A 27362-nucleotide genomic window follows, 5' to 3' on the forward strand; every position below is an offset into this window, starting at 1 on the left:
TAATATAAGATCACTGCACTATAGATTCTTCATCAGTGATTCCCCTAATCACAGCCAAAGCTTTCTGCCTAACTAACCGTTTGAAGTTGCTTGTTTCCTAGACAGCTGTATGAGAATCGGATCTCTTGCTGACCTGTCACTGCACTATAGTTTAGGATTCTGCTTCAGTATAGATTGGGGAGCTGCGACAAGAATGTGCTCAGGAAAGCTCGCTGATGTATTGGAATCATTGACTAATAAAAGCTACGGGTGAACGTGCTAGCCCAGAAAGCTGCTTCTCGTTAGCTCATTCTCCCGGGAGCGCTTTCATTGCAAACCGCAAATCGTCAATAAAGGAACACTCTACTATAGATTCTTCATCTGTGATTCCCTTAATCACAGCCAAACCTTTCTGCCTAACTAACCGTTTGAAGTTGCTTGCTTCCTAGACAGCTGTATGGGAATCGAATCTCTTGCTGACCTGTCACTGTACTAGTTGTTTAGGATTCTGCTTCAGTATAGATTAGGCTGCTGCCACAGGAATGTGCTCAGGGAAGCTCGCTGGTGATTTTGGAACATTCACCAATAGCTGCTAAGGGGCACATGCCTACCCAGAAGGCTGCTGCTGTTTAGCTCTCTGTCCCGGGTTTGCTTTCATTGCATTATGCAAATAGCTAATATAAGATCACTGCACTATAGATTCTTCATCAGTGATTCCCCTAATCACAGCCAAAGCTTTCTGCCTAACTAACCGTTTGAAGTTGCTTGTTTCCTAGACAGCTGTATGAGAATCGGATCTCTAGCTGACCTGTCACTGCACTAGATGTTTAGGATTTTGGTTCAGTATAGAGTGGGTGGCTGCCACAGGACTGTGCTCAGGAAAGCTCGCTGGTGATTTGGGAACATTCACCAATAGCAGCTAAGGGGGACGTGCTAGCCCAGAATGCTGCTGTTCGTTAACTCTTTCTCCCGATATCACTTTCGTTGCCGATTGCAAATCGCCAATAGAAGAACACTGCACTATAGATTCTTCATCTGTGTTTCCCCTGTTCACTGCAAAACCTTTCTACCTAACGGACTATGGGAAGTTGCTTGTTTCCCTGAAAGCTCCATGAGAATCTATCGGCAATAGAATACCCTTGTTCACTGCAAAATCTTTCTGCCTAAGCAGCCGTGGGAAGTTTCTTGTTTCCTAGAAAGCTGTATGAGAATCAGATCTCTTGGTGAACTGTCACTGCATTCTATGTTTAGGATTCTGCTTAAGTATAGATTGCGTAGCTTCGGTAGGAATGTGCTCAGGAAAGCTCTCTGGTAAATTGGGAACTTTCGGCAACAGCTGCTAAGGGGAATGTTCTAATCGAGAAGGCTGCTGCTGTTTAGCTCTCTGTCCATGGTGTGCTTTCATTGCAATATGCAAATCGCTAATATAAGATCACTGCACTATAGATTCTTCTTCTGTGATTCCCCTGATCACAGCAAAACGTTTCTGCCTAACCAACCGTTGAAGTTGCTTGTTTTGCTGTGATCAGGCTATGTTTAGGATTCTGCTTAAGTATAGATTGCGTAGCTTCGGTAGGAATGTGCTCAGGAAAGCTCTCTGGTAAATTGGGAACTTTCGGCAACAGCCGCTAAGGGGAACGTTGTAACCGAGAACGCTCTTGCTGTTTAGCTTTCTGTCCCTGGTTTGCTATTATTGCATTATGCTAATCGCCAGTAGAAGAACACTGCAGTAGAGATTATTCATCTTTGATTCCCCTGATCACAGCCAAGCCTTTCTGCCTAACCAACCATTTGAATTTTCTTGTTTCCTAGACAGTTGTATGAGAATCGGATCTCTTGCTGAACTGTCACTGCTCTAGAATTTTAGGATTCTACTTCAGTATAGATTGGGAGCTGCGACAGGAATGTGCTCAGGAAAGCTCGCTGGTGATTTGGGAACATTCGCCAATAGCTGCTAAGGGGAACGTGCTAACTCAGAACGCTGCTGCTGTTTAGCTCTCTGTCCCGGGTTTGCTATCATTGCATTATGCTAATAGCCAATAGAAGAACACTGCACTATAGATTCTTCATCTGTGATTCCCCTAATTACAGCCAAAACTTTCTGCTTAACCAACCGTAGGATGTTTCTTGTTTCCTAGAAAGATGCCTGAGAATCAGATCTCTTACTGAACTGTCACTGCACTAGATGTTTAGGATTCTTCTTCAGTAGAGATTGGGCAGCTGCGACAGGTATCGGCTCAGGAAAGCTCGCTGGCTAATTGGAAACATTCGCCAATAGCTGCAAAGGGGTACGTGCTAACCCAGAACGGTGCTGCTGTTTAGCTCTCTGTTCCGAGTGAGCTTTCATTGCATTATGAAATCGCCAATAGAAGAATACTGCACTATAGATTCTTCATCTGTGATTTGCCTTTTCACAGCAAAATCTTCTGCTTAACTAACCGTTTGAAGTTGCTTGTTTCCTAGACAGCTGCATGAGAATCGGATCTCTTGCTGACCTGTCACTGCACTAGATGTTTAGGATTCTGCTTCAGTATAGATTGGGCTGCTGCGACAGGAATGTGCTCAGGAAAGCTCGCTGGTGAATTGGGAACATTCACGAATAGCAGCTAAGGGGGACGTGCTAGCCCAGAATGCTGCTGTTCGTTAACTCTTTGTCCCGATATCAGTTTCGTTGCCGATTGCAAATCGCCAGTAGAAGAAAATTGCACTACAGAATCTTCACCTGTGATTCCCTTGTTCACCCCAAAACCTTTCTGCCTAAGCAACCTTTTGATTTTGTTTCCCAGACAGCTGCAGTAGCATCGGATCTCTTGGTGACCTGTCACTGCAGTAGATGTTTAGGATTCTGTTTCCTAGAGAGATGCCTGAGAATCAGATCTGTTGCTTAACTGTCACTGCACTGTATGTACAAGAGTGTGCTTACTTATAGATTGGGGAGATGCGACAAGAAAGTGCTCATAAAGGCCTTTGTTGAATTAGAAAAGTTAACCAATTGCAGCCCAGAATGCTCCTTCTGGTTAGCTGTTTGTCCCGGGAGCGCTTTTATTACCAACTGCAAATCGCCACTAGAAGGAGACTGTACTATAGATTCTTCATCTGTGATTTCTCTGTTCACTAGAAAAACTTTCTGCTTAAGCAACCGAGGGAAGTTGCTTGTTTTCTAGAAAGCTGCATGAGAATTGGATCTTTTGCTGACATGTCACTGCACTGGATGTTTAGGATTCTGCTTAAGCATAGATTGGGGAGCTGCGACAGGAATGTGCTCAGGAAAGCTCGCTGGTGAATATGGAGCATTCACCAATAATAGCTAAGGGGAACGGACTAGCCCAGAATGCTGCTTGTATTCTAGGTCACTAAGACTTTCAGATTGTTGATGTTGGTGGTGGCAACATCACCACCAGTGGTGACTATTGCTTGTTTTTATTTTCCAATAAACATATGGATACACGAGACATCTGTATTTACATGGGCATGAACATACTTTCATGTTGCTGACATCTATTTCTGTAAATTGACCTTCCATTCAAAGGTGCAGTTGCATATGCCCATTCTTTCTCTTTAAAATAAGCTATTATTAATCCATGTAAAAAATATGGAGCATCAAAAATGAATTATCACAACAGATAACTGGTATCTGAGCATGTTTTCCTCTCCATTACTCATGGAAGCTATTAGGACCAATTTGGAGGAAAGATACAGTCATAATTAACTTGACATTAACTGCACTGTATTAGTGGATTTACTAGACATAATATCTACGTTTCCTCAACATTTTCAGGCATGGAGTCCTAGATCAAGATTTTCCTTACCACAGGTGCTGTTTAAAAACAGATTCAGAATGTGTCTTTGGTTGAGATAAATGATCAGATTGCCATGAAGTGAACACTTATGTCTCCTACTGACAGAGGATACCTTTGTTTTCTGCTATCTTGCACAAAGCTTCAACCCATAATTGGTTTTGTGACAAACACAACAAACAAGCAGAATGTGGCCAGAGAGGTGACATGTGAAGTGTTTTTCAGAGCTATATCTTAAATTACAGTATGATCATGAGAACAATTAGTCTACTGTCAATTATGCTAGCTATGTCTTCTAGCAATGAATTCAGTTATCACTACCCTTTATAAATAACTGATGTTTTTTATCTTTAAATGTATTTCTTGCCTTCTTGGTACTGTATGGTACATGGTCTTCCTCATTAAAACCCAGCCAACCCACAAGACAGAGAAATTACCACAGAGGTCAAGTATCAGTTAATCTTCCAGAATATCCCTTCATATGAATAAAGATGCAACATACACTACACAGTTTAATTAAGTTTATTTTTTAAAATCCTGTCAGAAATATAGCTGCGCAGTAATTATGGAATATATTAAACAATCTATCCAAGGGAACAGGAATACTTTCATTCTGTTCAAATGCAAACCAATACAAACCTTTAACACTGACCCCAAAATAATCTTTTGCATCCATCATCATGTATTTGATGTGAAAGCATCTCTAAATAAAAACAGAAAGGCCACCCTGATTTTATCTTATTAGCAAATTTAATGCCTTGATAGCAAGAATGACCAGGCATATCACGAGACCACTTAAACAAGCCTATACATCTCACATTATCCGAGCTCTCACATTTACATTACATTACATACCAACATTTTTAGTAAAATAATTTTCCCTGCCCTGCAGGGGAAGACACTTGGAGGCAAAAAGAAAATAAATTTGCAATATATTAATTGGAAAACTTGTGCCACAGCAGCTTTATAAATATACATACTAAGAGTGGCTGACTTCAAACACATTCAAGACAACATAAATTTGTAAGAGAAGCTAAGTGACTTTCTAAACCACCCTGGGATCCAGTAATGCTGCAAAGCATCAAGGTTTACAGAATTTAAGAATCCTATTCCTGAAGAAATTACGCAGTAATCTGGTTAAAACCCCATATTTCTTCATGTTTGTTTTAGAGACCACTCTTGACACTGCATACCTTTCTGCTTCCATTTAAGTAGTTCTAGCAATTGTACCTCAATCCAACACAGTAAAACAATTTCTCAAAAGAAACGATCAGATTTGGATAAAGGAGAAAAGAAAAAAGGCTCTTTCGGTGATAATATAGACTGAATCTCCTTGTGCTAACCTGACAAAAGTTTGAAAAAAGATAATATTCATGAATACTATACATCGAGCTGCTAGCTAATGGAAGAACGTATGAGTCTACGTTGTTGAAGATGACGTTCTTATTTGAAAGAGAAAGCTCTGCAGCTACAGTTAAAATAAAGAGTAGCTTGGATGTTGAGGGAAGAAAAGGGAAAATGGAACAAGTAGATGAATAAACATTTTAACAATAACTTTTCACGACAGAAAGATTTAACTGATACTTAGCAAATTAGCTGTGAAAGTTTTCCATGTAAAACTCAGGCATTACAGTAACTTAGCATCAGAGTTTACTTTGTAATATTAAAATACAGAACCAGTAGAATAGCAGCAGAGAATAAAGAATTTATATTACTGTGGCCAATACAGTATGATACATGCAGTAACTTTCTATTGGTTTGTGTTGTACAGTGTTAACCTGAATCATTTAAACTCCTGAACCTTCACCAAACTGAGTTTTCTCAAAAGTAGAACAGATATAGCAGATACGGTTCAAAGCAAAAATTCATTCCATAATGCAAAGCTTCAAAAGGAAAGAATGCATTAATGTGGTTACTGGGTCTTGGGTATAAGCTATTAGAAGGCATACTAAGGACACTGTTGTTAATTTCACTGTGGTTGAGAAAGGAACTGTGGCAGGAAGAAGCTTCCAAATTACAAGCATTTCTTCTGCCACCCCCCACCAAAAAAAAAAAAAAAAGAAAAGAGAAGGGTACTCTTCGAACATCTTGGAAAAACATGAAGACTAACAGAGCTTGAAAATTATTGGAGAACCAGAATTACAGTGCCTGCTCTATATAATGGGCCTGGGCACTGTCACGTACATTAAAAGCTCCTGGTTAAGAATGGTTTAACTACTTGGAATGCTCTAACTGAAGACACTCTGAAACAATTCAGCTAATAGGATGAGATTATTCAGTCTAAAAACTACTTGAGGCTAAAAAAGGCAGGTTTTTTTTCTCTTCCTGTTTTGAGCAATATATGCTCATCTGTCCTCTAAAGACATAGAATACACTAAACAAGTCACAGACTGACTGCATTTGCCAGGAAGTTCATGTTTCAGTAGCGACAATACTCCACTGAACACAATCCCTCTTCAACTAGTACACTCTATCTGCAAAATAAATTTTACTCATCTGGATTTGATGAACAAAGTTGTAGGCTGGAATTTTTTAATCTCATGCAGGCAGGCAGAGTAGCCTCCCAAATCAATATACTATAGTAGTCTTTCATTAACTTTGTATATACTAAGCATATGCGCTTTCTCCACTGAAGATGACTATGGGATTGCTTTGCTGAGGCCAATATTAATAGTTGGAATACTCTTTGATATTTTTTGAGTTGCAGTGTCTCAAGCTTTTAGGTTGTTTCACTAGCCTGGAGAAATACACACATGCTTATGTATGGCTTAGTTCTTTCTTTGGTGTCAGTTGGTATACTTAAATTATGGGGTGAAAAAACCTTTTCTTTCCTCCTTTTAAAGCCAAGATTCAGAACTTCAAACACCACGACAAGTTAACATTTTTAGCACTAGCTTTGACTAGTCAAAACTAACATATATATGGAAGAATCAGTATAGAAAACAATAATACATGCAACTTTAGGAAGCTCATGAATTCTTGACAAAGTGGATCTAGTGTTTGGTAAATTAATAACTATGAGAGCCAGAATTTTTTCCTAAGGACAAACAGGATTGCAATTTTTCCTCACGCTGTCTAATTAATAGTTTTTTCTTCCCCTCCAAAGTGTTGAGGGTGGCCCAGCTCCTGTTGCCTAATAGGACAAGAAATACCCACAACAGCTGGATGTTGATATGGCCAGGTCTCCACTCAGAAGTCGTAGGAGACAACATAGGTCATACATCACACAGAACATCAAGAGAAGACTCAAAGAGATGGAGGTCACAATTTCAGCTTTGGAAGAACTTCATGTTTCAACAAGAGTAAAACAAATCCTGCATTATCCTATCTAGTCAGTACATCCCTTTGCTCATGTATCCACTCACAATCTGAAAAATGTCTAGCACTAGGAGGAGATGCTAGCAGTGCAAAAGTCAAGTGCTACACTTTATCTCTCTGGTGACGGTGATTGACATTCTGCATCCAGTGCACAGACTTGGAAAAAGATTTATCAAAATAAAGATAATTGGGGGGGCACTTTCAGACACCATTACAAATATTTCTTCAGTGAACTCAGCTTAGAGTCATTTATCCTTCTCAACAACACTACCACATCTCTAAGAAAATCTAGTGTCAACTCTACATCAACATGCAACTTCCTGAAGCTAACTCTGAAGCAGGGAAGAGTCAAAGCATACCCTGACCTCAGGTGATGTGACCAAAGTCTTAACCTGGCTTTGAATTTCAAAAGCAGCATAGCCAATTCAAAACTGTAGATAAGTCGCAACTTTCCCAATCTCTGTGAAAAACAAACAGAACCCCTCTTATCTTTATTAATTTAGCTATTTCCTGGCTACAGTATCTATTCTAAGGCTCTGAGGTGAAAAGATTTACTGGGCTTTTCTGATATGACATATGTTTTCGCGAACTGAGACATACAGGTACTTCAATAGGATACTCCTGTAGGTAGTTTTATTTAACAATGCTTCATTTGGTTAGCTTACTACAGAACCAGCTTATTACTTTAATAGAGAACAACATCGAATATGTCAACACATGACCTCATACAGAAAAAAGTATACCAGCAACAACAAAGTTCCATTCAGGTGAAGATCAGCTATGTTGCCAACTATGATCTTTTACAAAAGCACCCTATATGGATGATGAAGCACACTTGCAAGCTATGGTGGAAGAACATGACTAGTGGCTCCATTCCTTTGGTTAAGACTTACAGACTACATAGCTCCATCAGTGCTGCGAGCTTGAAATCCTTCTCTGCGGAGACTGTTTAAATCTAGACGTGTTAGAACTTCACAGCGCACCAGAAGGGTATCATCCTTTATGAAGGTCCTTTGTTTCAAGGTTTGCAGATGCATGAAAGTCACATAACCAAAACCTTTTGGATTGCGGTGAATTGTTGGTCTCTGGAAGGCTAGTAATTCTGGCTTGGCTTCCATTACTTCTTCATGATTCTGCCTTTCAGGGCCTTCTGACTGATCCAAAATAGAAAGTCGTATAGTGCCTTGGAAGGGCCAGGGCAGATGGCTGTCATATTCTCCTTGCATAGTGTGGACAAACAGAGATATGAAATTAGCACAACGCTGAGCATTTGGCAATTGGATATGCAGACGCAAGCACAGCTTGTAGCCAGGCTTTCCAGTATAGAAGCCAGGACTGTGCATCACAACAGGTCTCTCTTCTTCCTGGGCTTTCTGAAGTCCACTGAAGTTCTCAATCTTCCAGATATAAATACCGTTAGATTGCTGCGCTTCCATTTCAGTAATCTTTTCCTCTAAATTTCGGATAGTACGTTTGAGTTCTGCAACATGAGTGTTCTGAGTCTCCATTTTAGCGATGAGTTCTCTGATTTGGTGATCTTGTCTTACCAGACGACCTTCCAATTGCTGAATAGTTTCTTTGAAGTTTTCAACTTCTGGATTACAATCATATGCAGTATGTGAGACGTGTGAGAAGAGGGCAGGATCAAAGGGTAGGCCACTGATGAAGGGTACAGGATTTGTAGCAGTAACACTGATATTCTGAAAACTCTGAGCCATCATTCTCATGTGAACCTGAGTGAACTCTTGCATATGTCGTGCCAGTTCCTTCCTTTGCATCTAGAATTTAAGAGATACAGGATTAGGAACATATCAAAAGTATCTGCAACTAAAAATGTCGCTCTGAATAAAACCAAACCACTAGTTGCTTCTGTTAGGTGAGAAAAATTAGAAGGTAATCAAGGACAGGTAACAAAGTAGCACTTCACCAAGGGAGGGCTCCAAATTTAAGATCACTGTTACAATAAATGAAAAAAGTTAAAATGCAAATGGGCAAATACTGTTCAACTTGGAATAGTGACATGGTGAAAATGTGTTAGTGATAAACATCTAGTATTTTTCTATGTTGTAAGTCAGCATTGTATTCCCCTTCATCCATTTCCTAAAACGCTCCAAAGTATCAAATACAAAGATGTATTAAAACTGATTTGGAAATAATGAAGGGAAAAGGTCCATTTTTATAAAAAGTTATTAAAGAACCAGAAATAAGAATATCCCAAATAAATAATTTTAGAATTTAATCAAATTTAAAGCACCATCAGGTTTTCTTTTCAGTGAACTCTAAGAGCTATAACTGTATTTGGTCACAATTTGGAAGAAATGCTAGAAGGTATTTTATTGACATGCAAACTGAGAAAACACTAACAGATTAATGAAAGCAAGTTCATCAAGCAAATAATTGACAGCCTGTTTTAGAATTAAGAAAAGTCAAAACAAAAAAAACCCCACAAATCATTGAGGATTTGGGCCAGTGAATGAGACACGAACAGGAAAACAAATTAAAAAAACCCAAACAAAATTATACAGATGGTCTGCAATTCATTATTCCAATAAAAGGCTTACCTTTTCAGGACATCCGAAGGCACTGTAAAAACATGGCACTGGGGCAGTAGGACAATCATTGTTATAGTGGTTAGGCATCTAAACCAAATCAGATTTAAAATTAATTTTTCCATCAAGAAATATTTTTATAATATCCTAAAATAGTACAGCTGGAGAGACTCTGAATAGGTACTGGAACTCAGATCAGTTTATACCTATGTATTTTTTCAAAGAAACATGGAAGTTTTGAAGAAAAATGTTAGCTGATTATAAAAATTCTATATCCTCTTTATATGTACTTTAACAATTCATTGCCTTTGTTCTTATGTTAGGCATCAGAAAGCATTCAGATTTTCTTGCTAGAACAAATGCCTTTTGTTTCTAGCCTATCCTTCAAGCTACATCACAGTTCATTTCCTCCACTTCTGAAGCATAACTCGTATATACTTGTGTCTCTCTTGATTATTTTATTCCTCCAAAAGCTCAAATTACTTCAATTTTTCTTATGGCTTATGTTTTCCGGACCCATTTAAATCACTGCCTTGGATGTTCTCTATCCATCCCCACCTCAAAAGCTGGACAGGTTTAGCTAAGGCCTTTCAAACCCTAAAACAGTAAAGTATAATTCTGATTTCAGCGGCAACATATCTGTTTATACAAGCCAGTATGTTTGCCTTCTTTAAGTATCTTGATGAATTCGGACACCAGAGTAATACAGATCAGCCATTAATTCTAAACCATTATCTCATTTAGCATTCTGTTCCCTATTTTTGCAGTTCATTATTCCACCTAACAAGACTTTTGTCTTTACTGAACTCAATCCTGTTTTTTCAGAGTATTTCTTCAATTTGACAAGATCCTTCTTTATTTTAACACAAGTCATTAATATTGTTGCTACCCCATTCAAACAGAGATAGGCTGCAAATTAAGTAGCATCATTTTCCCATCAATGGCATAAGTTACTGAATAAAAGAAATAATAAGGCCAATTACAATAGTAAGGGACAAGCAGAATTCCACCCAGCATCTATAGTTTGATAGTGAATTTCAAAGAGTGGATTTCCAACAACAAATGCTCTCCCTCTCTGCCTAAATCAAAGCCTTGTCTTCTAAGGGCAGCCATAACAACTCGCAGCAGCTTGGTGTTCTTTATCCTCCATTAAAGATCAAAAATACGCAGCATGGGTCCTGTCAAGAAGCACTATAGCTGAACAACATGATTTGCAGCCAAAAATCCCAGTTTACCAGACTGCAATTGCAAGCTGGGGCATCGTTTAACAGTGTGTTACACCCGTACTGGATGCAACACTTTCAGAGAGAGAGACAGGTGGAGATTTATTAGCTAGCAGACAAACTGTTTCATTTCAGTTTAATCTCAGATTAAAGCAGCCATGAAAATACAAAACATCCAACCTAGATTAAATACAGAGAAAAGTAACCTCTTACCTGCTCTCTAATGAACACCGTGTTGCAATATTCACAAAATACATTGGCGAGTGGGCAGGTTTGGTCATGAAGCTTAGATAGCAAACAGAGAAAAAGAGGAAACAATGAATAGTTACACAATTTAAAGATAATCATCTCTGATAAGACATCAAAGTTTTATTAACATTCCAAGTTTTGCATTTAGCTATATGCAACTGTGAATGAAAGACAATCCCCTTACCCTGAACAGCATGTTTTCTATAATTACTGTTTTTTCCTGGACTCATGCAGGAGTCTCAAATTTGCAGGTATCTTATTTCCTAAGGTTCTTATGCTCCAAAGGAGTCTGAATTTCTCCAGAGGTTTCTGAAATTCATGTGGAACTATATTGAAGGGTTTTATGTATTGTCGGACTATATGAGGTATTTTTCGTTTGACAATTCATGATATGATATGATATCATAAAGTTAATAGCCCTTGAGATAAAACACATCCATACACAGATAAAGAAATGGAAACTCGAAAAGGAAAGGACTATCTTCACTATGACCCAAGTGAAAAAATGCAGAGCCAGGAGAATTCAGAAATTATCTCGGTCTTGTGTGTTAGCAGATATCCTCAAAAGCTCTCCTGACACATCCTTTCTGTCAGGCATAAAAACTGGAAATGTAAATAATGCTTTATGTGTTACTTTGGCAGTAGATACTGGCCTCTCCCATCATAAGGCAAAAAATCCATTGATCTTACACAAGTCTTCACACTACAGGGTTCCAAAGAAGTTGGTATTTAAGCACAGTCTTCCCTCGCTTTTGCCTGTACTAGACTAATGTCCTGAGTTTACACCTTCTCACTTCTCACCTGTGCAGCACAAAAGGCTCTCCTAGACCAAAACCACTTTTTTTTTTTTTTTTTTTTTTTTTTTTTTTAAGAACACCCCTTAAGTTCCATTTACAAGCAAATCCACATGAATGAAAGTTGAAAATCTGAGATTCTTGCTAAGTACCTCTCTATCTTCATAGGCCATAGCTGTGGCACAGTTTGGACAGCAGACTTGACGCCTTGGACACTCCTGCATCATATGCTCTTTCAGATGGTTCTTCTGGAAGGCTCCTTGGCACTGTGGGCATTCCACAGTGGAAAAATCACACTGCAACTGGTGGTCCTGAACAAGGACAAAAGAAGGATTTGATAATACAAACAGGTACTACCTTCTTATAAGTTTTCAAGATAAAGCACGGTACAAGAGCGACAAATTGCAATCCTTCCTTTGGGCAAACCTATACACTTACACTGACTTTACCAAAGTCCTATTGTCCCATTACTAAGATGAGGATTACTAAGATAAGTATTCAGAGCTTTTAGAATGCTCTCAGGTAAAAATTCAGGTTTATCCTTTTAAATTTGTATATTATTTCCCAAAACAACTATTTCAATTAATACATCTAGCTGTTTTGAGGAAATATTAAATTGACTTCAGGGAACTTGTGTGAAGTACAAATACAGCTGATCAAAAGACAAACATGAATGATCTTAAAGACAAAGCCACATTAGTACAATTTTCTATGCACTATGATGTTCACTTGAGAATCTCCTAATTAAAGACTCACCAATAAAACCAAATACATGTAGCTGTAGTCTTGAATGAGCAACGAATTGAATTAGCATAAACAGGTATGAGGTAGGATCATCTCTGTTAAGTTATTTTGAAGTTTTACTTGTCCATGAAAACAAGGTTCCATATTTTCAAAACTAATTCTCACCTCTAAATGTCTCAGCTCCATCTTCAAACTGCAGCCCTTGTTGGGACACTTAACTATTAATGAAAGGATTTCTCGTTTAGCAAAGTTGTCAGGAAAAAGCTGATTTTCGAGCAGAATTTCGTTGTCTACTGGACACTTGTGACCTGCATCTCTACAATAAAGAAGAGAAAGGAAAAAGAGATTGCAAGATTCCTTTGCCCTTGATTTAAAATATTTTTCCATTGGCAAGATATTAGTGCCCAAGTTATAATACATTAAGAAAGTCTGAAAACAATGGCATTTCTGTGGCAATTACCAGAAAGTATGCAATGTATATCAGAGAAATTGACAATAGCCATGTTTCACTAAAGGAGGCATGACTGGGAACACCACTTTCCTAACTCTATAGTTTTCATTTGGAAAACTATATGCCATGACAGGTAGTCTGGAAATAAACTTGAGGGGGATGTAAAGAAAACAAAAACTTGCAGTCCTGTTTCTGTAAGTACTTTACATAGCTCAAACACCAAAGAATATTTCAAATTCTATTTCAAAACAATCCTTAAAAGATTGTTGGACCTTCTCTCCTTTTGTCCTTTCTCACTTCATATACAGCCAAAGTGATCACTGCTGAGAGAAAAAGCAAAAAAGTTTTTTGTTTGTTTTTTTTTTCCAGATTCACTTCATCTATTTGACATTACTTTTCATATAGCACATTTTGCTATTTTTGTTGCACAACCATTTGATCTGTTGGTAATCCTTCAATTCATTTATTTACACAGCAAAGGGTGAAAAAACTCCAGATGCAAAAATCGCTAATAACCATGAAAATTACACAGTATTTAGAAATGAGTGTTGTATCTGAAGCCATTTTAACAGCGGGGCGGAAGTCAGTACTAACTGGTGAGGGTCTGATGGTGGAACATGGGTGCATGCAACACGCACAAGAGAACTAAAAGTCTGCTCCACTTCACCAGGTTCTTTCTACTGGCATTTAAACACAACAATCATTAGAAATGGAAGAAAAAAGGGATCACTTTCACCAAGTTTTCCTTTAAAAAATATCCAGTATCAGCTCATTTCTGAAAGCAGTAGATCAACATAGCTATTTACAATTAAGTAATATAGTTATAGAGGCATGAGGGATCAAAGCTTTTGAGCTGAAGTGCTAACGGAAACAGCATTAAAATGGAAAAATATATGCAGCAGAGAGCACTTGTGGTGCAAAGATCAAAGGCAAGATCAGTGTCACTGACTGCAAGTATGAGGGGAAGTAGAATCTTGTAGGCTGTGGAGATGAGGAGGGAATTTTGTGTTCTTTGTTGGATAAGGAAATAATTGCTCAGCAACTCCTTCACCAGTAACACTGCTAGAGGAAGTGAGTGTAATCCTGAGAATTCAGAAAGAGACAATGAACTTCCTTTCCCAGGTTTTGCTTGCAAGAACTAGCTCACCACAAGTCTGATAGACTTATACCTAAACAAGTGAAAAAACCCAAAATACTAGTTTGCAACTTTGTTTCATAGCTCCCCGAGACACACTGTGCTGATGCTGATCTTCGTCACAACCCAAAACGTTCCCTCACTTCACAGGCAACCTACAGGAAACCAGTTTTCACAGGTATAACTTGATTACAAATACCCTGTTTAGTGAAACATAATGGTAGTTCAGTAGACCTACTGGTAAGACAGCAGCTTTATTTCTACATAGAAAAGCTAACCATGTATAATAAAAGACAACAACAGATTACCAGATTCCCAGTTTAAAAAAATGCAGATAAAGGGTTAAGTAAGAATGAACAGCAATTTCCCAATGATTATGGTAAGGAAAGAGCAATAACTTATTGTAGTATATTAAACAGACTTCAAAGACCATGTGCAAGTAGTGGGGTTACGTTTAAATGGCTGCTTAGATCTATCTACAGAAAGAGACGTTGCTAGACATTTCCTGTCACAGAGTTGAGTTCATGTATCCCAATTATTACTTACATTACAGTGGAGGCTTCCCTATCTTGCAATTTTTTAACATGTTGGGCTGCACCACCCACAACCCTATCCGTGAAACAATAATCATCTGCTACAAAACACAATGAATATTCCTGTAATTTCCCTTGAAATTAAACTACAGGTATGAAAAGTAAAGCTAGAATAATTTTGTTTGAAGAAAAATCCTGCTCTGTGATTCAGAAGCTGAAACAGTTGGCATACACTTTAATTGCAGTCATAGCAGCTATCTGACAAACCGCTAAGCCCTCGAAGCTTTCCTTGTTGCACCTTGTCAGCTCATAATTCTGCTTTTCCAACAGAGGTTCTGATATTTGGTGAAATCTGCTACAAGGCCTAAGCCAGCTTTGACCTAAGATTGGAGAAGAAAGACTAGAGTGAATTTTAATTAGCTACTGCATCTGAACTTAGTTCCTCTAAAATTTCTAATCAAGTACTTTGTAGACAGTAATCTTTGTAAACTATTATAATTACTTAGGTAGATAAGCTTATACACTACCACAAGTCATGGAACTTCAAAACAGCTTTATTTAAAAAGTCTTACCATGTCTTCCCGGGAGGTAAACACTTACTGTGATCAAATCCATCTAGTCTAATCATGCCACTCACATCATAACATCTAAGACTCCAGTCTTTAAAAGCCTCTTAAAATATTTTCCTGCTTGTAGCCACAACTTCTTCAACATGGACAATTACAGTTGTTTAAGTCACAAGAAGCAACTACTCAAAACCTGCTTGTCCATCCTTCATCATTTAAAATTCTTAATCTCTATGTTTACTTGAGCTAGACGGGGCTATATGGAATACACATATGTATTTTTTTCCTGATCAAATAAAGGCTGTGACAATGCAAAAACCCCAGCACTTAAGACAATGTAAAAATCAGTTTCCTTTTCCACTTTAGTTTTGTAGAAGCTTCTCAATGGCACCAACCAATACGGTACTGTAAACACTACATATTCCAAATCAATAACTTGATCCATGGATCCCAATCAAGCATGCAATTCAGCCATTCAGGGATTCAGATGGGTCTGGCACTTTTAAGTTTCCTCCTCTGTTTTCATAAGCATTCACTCAAACTGCACTCCAAAGAAAGATTTCACTGAGGAATGAACTACTAATGACACTCTTGAAATATTATAGTGATGATCTATAGTCTCCAGGGTGGAAAAATGCTTTTCTACCTGAGTTCAGGTGTGAAACAATCAAGACTATCTATAGAAATCAAGTACAGTAAGGAAAGAGAAACCATTTTCCATTGTCTGGGGTTCAAGAAGAAAGCTTCTCTACCTGCTACAAGATGTGTACTGAGCATGGGTTCCTTGCAGTTCCTGACTCAGTCCTGTGGTAAATTCTAACCAATGAGCATAACCGTGCAGCTTGTCAGCAGAAGGATGAGAAAACATTATTACCTTAGTGTTAAGGATCTGAAGGACTGGAAAATGAGACACACACTTTTTGTAATATTAAGTTTAGTCATTTTCCCCTCAGTTTTCAAGCTTGAAATTCTGTTGTCTTTGAAATGACTGGTGAATAGACATTTCTAAAGCTTGGTATAATTAAGTACTGACTAATTTACTTTCAGGATTCATACTCCTATGAAAGGTTTAAAGTCTTCTTTCTTCCAGAAAGTTAAAGAAGAAAATAAAAATGGCTACTGCCAACAAAAAGAGGAAGTTCAGAGAGAGCAAGTAAGGAATTCCAGAATGTAACAGCCTTTACATTAGATGTACAAACATCTAATTCAGTGCTTACAAGCATGGTTAAAATTATGTACATCAACCTTTTGAAAGAATTCAGGTTGAAATGTAAAAAAACAAAGACCAGAAAGTAAAGCCAACTGCATGTACCTTGGGAACTGGATTACAGTCAAAGCTGGTTCAGTTTTGGGGTTTTTGTGCCACCTTCCATGTGCCCAGCTGATGCAAATAGCATTAAGTGATGAAGTTGGGTAAGGCCTGATAGACTTTTCTTACAAAGGTAGGAACATAGTGAACAATGCAAGGGATTAGGAGCAGGGTGATCTCATTATATGATTAGTGGAGAACTGAGCATCTCTCAGCTTCCCCTGCGGAATCCACAGGTGAGTCATTTTCACAGGTGAACACTGGTGGTATTCTGAATTTCCCTGATAATAAATTTGCATCCTTTTCTCAGAAATATTGATGAAACAAATGTTAATAACAACTGTGCTTACAAACAAACACAATAAATGTATGCACTCACTAGAAAGGAAAATAGCTTGCTCTTTTGCTATCATAAGTAGGGGACGTGAAATTGTTTGTCTTCCCATACTCGACTCCAACATTTCCCTCCTTGATCTAAAAGGGATGCCATGAAGAAATATAGTAGTGTCAGATAAAAGTGCAACAGAAACTATAGAGAAGCCCACAATCCCCCAAAAATACTGTATTCAGAGAACATTGGTGCTGGCATACTATCCATTTAGTGAGCTGCAAATGACGGACCATGGAGAAAAAGAAATGGAATAAATTATGGATAAATAGTATGGAAAACCAATCAAGAAAGCTCTGTCTGTTTTGCATCCTCAAAAACAAATGCCTGGGACAAACAAGGTTGTATGGTAACACTGAAGACAGTTTAATGATCTTTACCCAAAGGTGTGCAAAATAAGGTTGAAAATTAACCATATCTATATGCAGGGCACACAGAACTAAATATTTAGATTCCTACCAGAATACTGTGACATTTAAGCTAAGTGAGCAATTGAGGAGAAAAAGTCTGGTTTATGCTGAGAAGGAAAAACCCTACAGCATAATATCTAGCCTTCTATCAGTGTGTTGCAATACTCATTGACACACGTGGGACACTGCTGACAGTACTCCAGGTTTGAGGGAAGTACAGTCTACCAGCGTACTTTTTTGCTCTTCCTTGCTCCTTCAATCATTCATTTTTATGAACCCAGCCTGTTCTTGCCTTCATATCTCATTCCCACTCCCCTATATGCCACCTAGTCTTCTCTCTCAGCACTATTTTCAAGACTATGCCCTCATTACACTGTCTTCCAGCTCAACAAGGAAGCAGCTGATTTCAAGTACAGAACTAGAAGCATGAATTGCCATATCTGCATCAAGAAACCACGTCGTCTGTAGTTGCTTGTAGTTATCAAGAGAAACAATCATAGGGAAAAGACAGATTTTATAATCCTGACCTGAAAATAGAATTTATTTGAAAGATTTGGCTACGTTTTTGTTTTTTTATACTTATCACTTAATGTCTACTCAAACAAATTTTTAGATTCATAACCTGGGCAAATTTGTATAAATGGCAAACTATCTAAGGCTCATGCAACCTCCAAACTCAAACCATTTTGGCCATCCATTGTGCTTATTAGGAAGCATCTTTAATGAACTATAAATTCCCAGAATTCTATTAGCACTCACTGGTAAAACACCTTAAGCAGTTCTATTCAGTTTACATTGCTCTTAAACTGCTCTGCTTCTTCTTAAAAACAACTTCCATAATTTTTCCTTTACCTTATTGATTTGACAATGCAGCCTTTGCAGAAACGGTGTCCACATGGTGTCTGCACTGCCTCCCGAAGAGCCATCAAACAGATTGGACATTCATATTTACTTTCCAAGGGCGGATCAAACTCCACATCATATCCTTGTGTTTCCTCTGTGAAAGAACTTGGAGGGTTTCCAGTCCCACTGCTGACAGTTACACTGTCTTCTTTTGCTCCAGCACTGCAGGCACTGGCCATAGCTGCACAGCAGCCACTTTCTGCGTCTTGGGCTCCACAACTGTTACCACTATATAGTAAGCTCATAGCAGCTAATCAAGGGCTACACAGAAACGCTCTGCAAGATGATACAAAGATGTGTTAATTTAAAATATCCCAAGACCTTCCTTTCAAGACAAGAACAAATTTTACAGTGGTGCAGATTTGGTTCTACTCAAAATCATTGGTTTTATTTCATCCCAGTTTCTTATCTATATTTTTTTACTTCTCTTGTTACGTACACAAAAATGCACTGCATCCTGTCAGCCTAGTTCAGGCATACTTTTCTGTAATCTCCTTTATCTGACTACCTGATTTCTGTAAGAAAAGGAATACTCATTCTCCTTGATAAATTTATTGAAAATGCCTCTTTACCCCCCCAGTATTATTTACTTTCAAAGTGTTCAAATACAATCTGCATGAAAAATGCTGTACAAACTCAAGTGTTGTTGGAAGACAATCAGTCAACTTCATATTCTCTATGCAGTGAACAGATATTATTTAACATTTTCTGTATATAGTGTTCCATAGTATAGGTTTCAAATCAGTTTAGGTGCATGCCCACAAACAAAATGCAAGTCCAAGTACCCAAACCAAGCAGGTGCTGTGCTGCAAAGAAATTCAAATATACAGCACACATTTTAAAACAGTCAATAAGACTTTAAATTGAGTATCAAGTTACACATGAGATAAGGCTAATACTTCCTAGTACGCATAGTTCTTGTTCTCCTTTCCCTCTTCCAGTCTAGCTGGCTGGAAGGACAAGGAATATCACTGCAAGAACAGAAAAGTAACATTTCCCCGAAGAGCAGTGAATGGCGTATTAAAGCTTGCTTTTAAAATCCCTCTCACAAAGCAGGTTCAAATCACAGATATGAAATAAGAAAACGGTGGTATTCCTAAACAGATTGACAATGTTTCTACACTGAATGAGGGAACCTTGAAGAAATGTGTAAACAACAAATGTAAACTCTAAAAGCCCAATAAATTTTCCTCTCCCTTGACTTTTTAAGGCTTACAACTGCTTTCTTGGAACCCCATTGTGGTTAGTATTCATTAAATGACATTTATTTGAAACAATGAAGTTATCACCAGGTGTAAGGTAGTATGAGTGAACTGAGGGTTACAAAGCCAGGCATATGCAAAACAAGCCCACTAAGGCCAGATTCATCTGGGATGGAAGCGTAAGGATTAATCAAGAGCTGAACTGTGAAGACTGTTGATCTGCATCACTACTACCGGCTCTGGGGGCAGCAAGGGATGCAGAATGAACAGGCTTACCTTGACCATAAGCTCACATAACTGAACTTTTTCCTGCCTTTATCAGAATCTGAATATCACAAGTAATTTTAAATAAATGTTCATGGACAGGAGGAAGACATACATGTAGTTTTATTTGGGTATTTATCATATGACAACTGAAGATTATATCAACAGAAATACTAATAACACAAACCCTCAACTACCAGTTACTGGAAACATATTTTGAACTCATGCAAAATGCAATACTAACAGCGTATAAGATTTTTTTTTTTGCCAGTTATCCAGACCACAAAAGAAAAAAAAACCAAGCAGACCTATCAAGCAAAATCAACCCACCAAAGTTACCATATTTAGGTCAGTTATAGTTAGAATCAAAATAGAACTTTTATTCTGTGGTGTAAATATGTTACCTTCCATTTTGTTGAGATATGCAGAGGTATGAGAAGTAACTGAAGAGTAACATTCCTGACATTTCCAGAACACTGTTAAAGTACAGAGTTGCAAAGCACAGTTTGACACCTTAAGAGTTGTACCCAAACCGGTCGCAATGCTCACTTTACACAGAATTAACTGCATCTGATGAACATTTACTTGTATTCCTGTTCTGTATCCCCATGTATTATTCCTATACATTATCGACTACAACAGGCTTTATAATCAAGGCTCCTCAACACAACAGCAATACAAACTAAACACTATGTAAATTCTTAGCAATTGCTTCAGGCACAGTCCAACAATGATCAATTTAATCCCATGGAACTAAGCAGTTCCCCCAATGACTTCAAATGGAAGCAGAAGAATCAAAGATGCTCTGTGACAGAAAGATTTTTTTTTAGACAGCCATCAATAAGTGTCCTTTCTCTGGAGATAAAAACCAGCTTGTTTCTACTGTTAAACTCACATAACTTTTATTTAACAGCCTCTGCAGAAGATGATTAGTTCACAGGCTCTATTTAATGAAAAATCACAGGAACTAAGATGGGCCAATGGAGTGAGAATGCTGGTATGCTGGACATCAGAATCCACAGGCCAGACTAGAACTGAAAAAATCACATTATTCCAAGCCACGAGGGTATATTTAGTGAGATTAAGAAAGGGAAGAGAAACATATATCCATTCTGTAATGTCACAAAGGAATTCAGGAAGTTGCAAGGAGGAAAATATAACAGCGTTACCCCAATTCAGCTGTCACGTTAATTGCAAAGAAGTGTGCAACTCTTCCCTTGGGCTGCTCCTAGGAAAAAAAACATACTATTTGAAACACATTTCTTACAAGGAAGAAGCCAGGATCTGACTCAGTATAATCTTGACAATTGAACACTGTACGTTTAAGTGCTGTGCAAGTGGTCTTTGTCCATTTAAACTGTTTCTACAGACATAGCAGGTATGTAAATTTAGTTTACAGAAACAAAATTTTTAGTTCTGTTCATGTTTTCTACGTTTTATACTTCATTTTATCTGTGAAGGAAATCCTCCTTCCTTCACACACACACAATTTTCCAAATTGAAATCCATACTGCTGTTAGTCTGACCATCACCCAAGGCCACTTTTACCATTACTCCACGATAGTTTAAAACAATTTCTCTACAAGTTGTAACTACTGTCGTAGGAATTATTCCTGTTCCTTGTGGCACTTACTTTAACCTTCAAGAGTAGTAATCTTCAAACTGGTTTTTCTCTAGCACTGCTCAGTTCTGTCTTCTTGAACTGAGCAGTGCTAAAGCAAAACCAATTAGAGAAGAGTATGCTTTGAATGCTGCTGATGACAGGTCTTTCCCCTCTTGAAGGTGGAGCAGACAATTTGTGAACCTACTGTAGCAATTTTGCATGTTACTCCCCAGTGGAAGAGGATGGATTTTAAACCGCAAACCAGTATATATCCCAAAATTCACATCAAATTGTTACCCTTTCTTTTTTATCACAAAATAGATTACCAGTTAAGTAAAACATAGCTAACACACCCCCAAAACCACATCAGTTTTTCTTCCTAGTGATAATAGTTGCTATTCTTCCTGTGCACTAAACAAAATTGGGTCAAATAGAAGAACAACAACATGCAAATATTAATTCATAATACCTTGTCTACACCATAGAATCTATGACCTTTTTTGTTTGGATAAGATCCAGCCTTCAAATCACGGAACAACAGAAATTAAACTAGATTATATGGCAATTCTTGTTCTAACTCATGTGTTTCCCAAGCAGAGAAAGCCTTAAAACAACATTTGGAAATGCACCTTGACTTGCTGAGTAGGTAGATAATGGTTTTTAGCTTGCACATACAATGTACCCAAAGGCAGCAGCTGTACAACTTGACAACATAAATGGTAGTAGACAGAATTTGTTTGATCATTATTTGTGCTGCAGAAAACTGGAATGTTCTAAGAATCCAACCTTCATGACCTAGAAAGGACACAGTTAGGACTACAAAGAGTCCCCATACTTCTCTTCCAACTTTAAGATTAAACCACAATGACATCTTTCTTCAGTAAACAACCTGTGCTATGCTGATATTGGCACTGTTGCACTGCATAGTGATTAGGTTGATCTGACATACTACAGTCAGACTAGAAGAGCAAACTCCTGCAAGAATGACGTACCTTGTGATTGGCAAAACCAATTTCAAAACAGAACTAAAACACACTCATATTTTAAACTAATGCATGCAACAAAACTCAGTATTCTGAGTATATATCCTGTAGTATAATGGAGTTGAGGTAGGACTTTTACTGATTTTCATGCTCCAAAGTACCACGGGATTAGTTCAGAAACTTCTCTAAACCCAGAAGAAAAACAAAAAATATCACTGGTATCACAAAATTTCTTCAGATTGCCTGGAAAATTACGATATAATTAGAGTAATAGGAAGAAAATAAAAGTAGACACTGTATCCTAGTTACACTGAAATATGAAACGATACCTTTGAGCATTTACAAAGGTAAAGAACACTGTACAGAGTACATCAGTTACCACAAAATGGAACATTTTGAATACTAATCAGTAAGTATTGAATGCCATTAATTTCTACGTACTCTTTCCTAGAAAATTCACATTGAGTAGTCATATAATTAAGGAAATCAATACAAAAAACTATTCCAAATCCTATTTCTTAATTGAAGTTCACAAACATAATTAATCTGCTTGCAGCCTGGCCAGCATGCAGCCAGCATAGACAGAAAAAGTGGCCAAAATTTTCACTTCTCCCACCCCACTGACAACAGTTTTGTCCATATGGATTTCTGGGTCATAAGACAAAAAGACAGACAGAACAGTGGAGTGACTCTAGATAATTTGTTTATGAAGCAATACCTGCAATATTTATTCCCAGGTATCTTAATTAATGGTCTACTGACAACTGATAAGCACCCGTGTTTGCATTATGAGGTTTGTAACTATGATCACTGTGGCCTCAAACAGGCAGAACATATAAAATTATGCAAGTTCTTTTTAACTAATACCTATAAAACACTTTCATTTCAAAGCTATCAAATGGCTAGACAGGATAAAGCAACAGGAGATTCAGGCAGAACTCATAACTGCAAAAAACAAATTCCGGTTTCTTGTAAGCCTACACGCATATTGCAAACATTTTTTAATCAATTTTTTTCTTTTTATTCTAATAGCGGTAACTGTTATGACATCCAAGTCTTTTCAATAGCCACTATACTTCTTACTTTAACATGTGAACTTAAAGACCTAAAATAAGAATATTTGTTTGAAGCAAATACAATTGAACAACAATATTAAAAGCTCATTAGACAACACCAACAGCTACTGCCACTACAGCACAGAGGCCTTTGGGGGTTTCTGAAGCTTTCCAGGTCATTTCTCTTTGCTTGGAGAGAATGCTGTCGGGCCCCAATCACATATGCATTTTTATGCTTAAGTGTTACTTAGGACACAAGATGGTGGCATATGCCCAGTTATGTCCACATTTATCCTAATTAAGTATGCAAAACCAAATTCAATTTTAGTGAGCAGTGGAAATGCACTATACTGTATTTAACACCAAAATATTCCATGTTTTTATTTTCCATAATGAAAAACACAACCCAAAACCCCCAATCCCTTTTTCACTTTATTAACTTCTAGAGACATTTCACTGAGACTTTTTCAGATTATCAAATACAAGTAAAGCACTATTACTGATAAGAACAATACTATTGGCAAAGACTCTGCTCTCTTAGCTCTCTGAGAAAACTTTTTGCACACTGAGAACACTTTTAGATATACTTTCTGCTTTTCTATAGCCCTCAGCAGATCTGCAGAGAATTTAAGATGCTGCTGTTACGGTGACAAAGTCAATAACAGGACAGAAAGAGGCAAGGAGTAGTATGGCTATGAATAAAGATAATTTCCACAATGCACAGTTTTCCAGGCTAGATTTGATTACCATGGACCTCAATAAGCATTAAAGTTGTATCTGTCATTAGTAAAATTCTTTGAGACCTCGGGAAAAGAAACTGTGAATTTGGCACACATTCTAAAACCAATACAACATTTGCCCTTTTCAGTCTACTTTATATTTAGTTTTATTTTCTTTTTGACATGCTTTATACTCAGAATCTTATATCATTAGTTTTTAGTCTAGATCTAAAACTTTTTAATATTTGTTTAACTTTTTAATATTTGTAATCTGTGCTCCCGAGATCCAAAACTGACTTCTCTTGACATACTAACCTCACTGAAGTTCAACAAGTGAAGAAAAAGCATGTTCACTTATGACTTTTTTTCATTCTGAAGTTACATCAGCATAAGCATCTATTGTGCGCATTGTCTTCTTAAATATAGTAGCCCATTTTTTAAACAGAAAGTAGTACTGCAATGATTTTTCTGTGTTGATAACTTCTCATTTGATGGAGCCTGACTGAGCTTCACAAACATTTATCTGCTATGAAAAGCTGAAGTTAACGTGGAACATTCAGATGAATTATGCCTAAAGTGACACCTCCCACGAAAATAGTCCAAGTGCATACTTCTGTGACGTTTTTCCTTCTGATACTTGTGGGACTAGTTTTATGGCCCTCTCATACCATGGAAAGACAAAGCAACTTGCTTGCTAATGCTAGCACAATTGGGGCACATGGGGTAAAATGCACTGGAGATGTTAAACAAGTTGTTAGTGCAACCAGTAACTTTGTCTCCCTCCATTCTTTTTGTTCCCTCTCCCTCTAAAAGCTTCAAATCAATATTTTCTTAATAATTCTGTCAATGGTATCCAAGTCACAACAAAGTCCATGTTGTTCACAGTTAGCTCTACAACATGCAGAACATCTTAGAAGCAAACAGAGATAAATACTTTCAGCTAGCTTTAACTACTGGGTATAAGGCATATAATTAGATCATTTTCCTCCTACCTACAGCTGAGATTTCCATTTAAGTGTGAAAAGACTCAGTGTGACCTATATAAAGCAGATGAAATTGATGTAAAGTACTACTGAAGTAATAAATTATTACTAGTGTTAATAAGTTTACCACAAAAATATTAAGTACTGTCAGTCTCTACCAGAAAATAGAGCCACCCGGATTAGAAACAGTAACCTCTCTTGCAAGTTATCCTCACAGGCCTTTAACATGTTACCTAATACTTTATTTAGTATTTCCATTTTATAGTTGGCAAAACAGAGCCCATTTGTAAGGCAATGTACTGGAGGCTGCACAAGAACTAACACTTTGGACTAGAACTTGGAAGCTCCCCGTTGCTAGTGCTCCTGCTGCTGTCTGACAGCACACCCCGGACAGTTAAGGAGCAAAACAAAGCCATTCCAGGCAGATTCCCCTCACCGCCCTGCAGGTAATCATGGAATAATAGAATGGTTTGGTTTGAAGGGACTCTAAAAATCATCCAGTTCCAGCCCCCCACCACAGGCAGGGACATCGACACCTCCCACTGGACCAGGCTGCGCAAGGCCCCATCCAACCTGGCCTTGAACACTTTCCCAGATGAGGCATCCACAACTTCACTGGGCAACCTGTGCCAGTGCCTCACCACCCTAATTTTGAAGAATTTCTTCCTAATGCCTAATCTAAATCTTTCCCTCCTCCAAATTAAAGCCATCCCCCCTCATCCTATCACTCCATGCCCTTATAAAAAGTCTCTTCCCGGCTTTCCTGTAGCCCCTTCAGGTACTGGAAGGCCTCTATAGGGTCTTCCCAGAGACTCCTCTTCTCCAGGCTGAACAGTCCCAACACCCAGCGCACCTGAGCCCCGCTGCTGCCAGGCGCGGCCGAGTTCTCAGCTGCCGAGCTCGCCGTACAGACGGCGGCACAGTTTCAATTTCGGAGCAACTCCGGATGGCGCGCCTCAGCCCGTCACCGCGCTCCTCGCGCGCAAGCCCTCCGCACCGACCTTACGCCGGCCGAGCCGCCAGCCCCGTTCTCGGGGAAGGAGCCGGAGGGCTTCGCGCCGGGGCTGGGCAGGACGGCGGCGTCGCCCGGCAGCGCGGACAGCGCCCCGCTCCCAAGCCGGCGGCCCCGGCCCAGGAGGGAAAGGCCCCGCAGCAACCCACCTAGCCCCTCGCTCACAGAGGCCGGCGAACAGCTGTCCCCCCGACGGCCCCGCCCGTACTCACCGCCACGCCGTGGCCCCGCCGGGCGCTCCCCACCAAGCGCCGCTTCCGCTTCCTCCTCGGGAGGCGGCGGGGCCACGGTCGCCCCAACCAAGCAGGCCGCCCCGACGCGCCGCGTCCGCTGCAGCGCCCCCTGCCGCCGCGGCGGGGGAACGGCGGCAGGGTGAGTGGTTCCCCTCGGGAGCCGGCGTCGTTCTCTGTACAGCCTGCAGCAGGCAGCCCCGCAAAGCTGCGGAAATACCACCGAAGCTGTCATCCCTTCCATAAAAAATGCATAAAACCGTCACCAGCTTTTGTGTCAGCACTGAATTTTACTGCCATGTCGGTTGCCACTCTGTGCTGCTTGGTGCGGTTACGGATAACGCCAGGATTCACTCGGCTCCGGCTGTCAGCGCTGTTCCAAGCGAGACACTGCAACCTGCTTTGGGATCAGTTGCAAATTGCTTGGGATTTGCAAAAGAAAAGCCATTTCTCAATGTAAAGCAAATTTTTCACAGAAATAATTTTCTGTCTCAACCTCAGCTGACCCAAGAGGACTCCTGCAGGCGCCAATGCGAGGCGCTCCGCTTCCCCCAGGGCCACACTTCCCGGTGGCTTGCGACAACGGGCAATATTAAGGAAGTGAAAAACTGGGACAGTGTGAAAACAAAGACAGCTTCATTTCCTTAAAAACGCACAAGGGGAATTTGGTTGTTTGCATCAGTGAGTTTTCTTGACAAGAATCCCCGACTAACACATATTTAAATCTAATGAACACTTATGTTCCCAGCATTTAGATGCATATAAACTGGGGGGAGCAGCACATTTTTCCAGTGATTTTCTGTGTCTCTGGCCTCACATCTCACTCCTGAGTCCTGAAAACCAAGAGCTGGTGCCATGACTAAACTGCCCATCTCCTTCTGAGTGCTGGGCTCACAGGCAAACAGGATGCTGCTTCTGGAGCAAAGGTGCATACCAGACCCTAACATACCACTTCAAGCACTG

At 39.0% G+C, this 27362-nt stretch overlaps 1 protein-coding gene across 3 annotated transcripts; it reads right to left on the reverse strand.

The window, feature by feature from the left end:
- Positions 1-4288: 4288 nt before the first annotated feature.
- Positions 4289-26476, reverse strand: TRAF6 (TNF receptor associated factor 6). 3 transcript variants are annotated; one of them, XM_054067793.1, is made up of 8 exons: positions 26382-26473; positions 20984-21042; positions 18298-18624; positions 12819-12969; positions 12062-12220; positions 11080-11151; positions 9656-9733; positions 4289-8872 (listed from the first exon to the last, which is right to left on the reverse strand). In XM_054067793.1, the coding sequence occupies exons 3-8, from the start codon at positions 18591-18593 to the stop codon at positions 7991-7993; spliced, it is 1638 nt and encodes a 545-aa protein (XP_053923768.1). In that variant the 5' UTR covers positions 18594-18624; positions 20984-21042; positions 26382-26473; the 3' UTR covers positions 4289-7990. The 3 variants fall into 3 exon arrangements, with proteins under 3 accessions (XP_053923768.1, XP_053923769.1, XP_053923767.1); XM_054067794.1 differs by lacking the exon at positions 20984-21042 and having other exon boundaries at positions 26382-26476; XM_054067792.1 differs by having other exon boundaries at positions 18298-21042; positions 26382-26470.
- Positions 26477-27362: the final 886 nt, after the last annotated feature.

The sequence above is a fragment of the Cuculus canorus genome, chromosome 5 (assembly GCF_017976375.1).
Source record: "Cuculus canorus isolate bCucCan1 chromosome 5, bCucCan1.pri, whole genome shotgun sequence".
NCBI classification, from domain to species: domain Eukaryota; kingdom Metazoa; phylum Chordata; class Aves; order Cuculiformes; family Cuculidae; genus Cuculus; species Cuculus canorus.

Coding starts and splice junctions, on each gene's coding strand:
- TRAF6 (XM_054067794.1), bottom strand. CDS start 18,593: ATGAGCTTACTATATAGTGGTAACAGTTGTGGAGCCCAAGACGCAGAA. Junction 11,152..12,061: donor TGGCCTATGAAGATAGAGAG/GTACTTAGCAAG, acceptor TTGCTATCTAAG/CTTCATGACCAAACCTGCCC. Junction 9,734..11,079: donor CGGTGTTCATTAGAGAGCAG/GTAAGAGGTTAC, acceptor GATTTGGTTTAG/ATGCCTAACCACTATAACAA.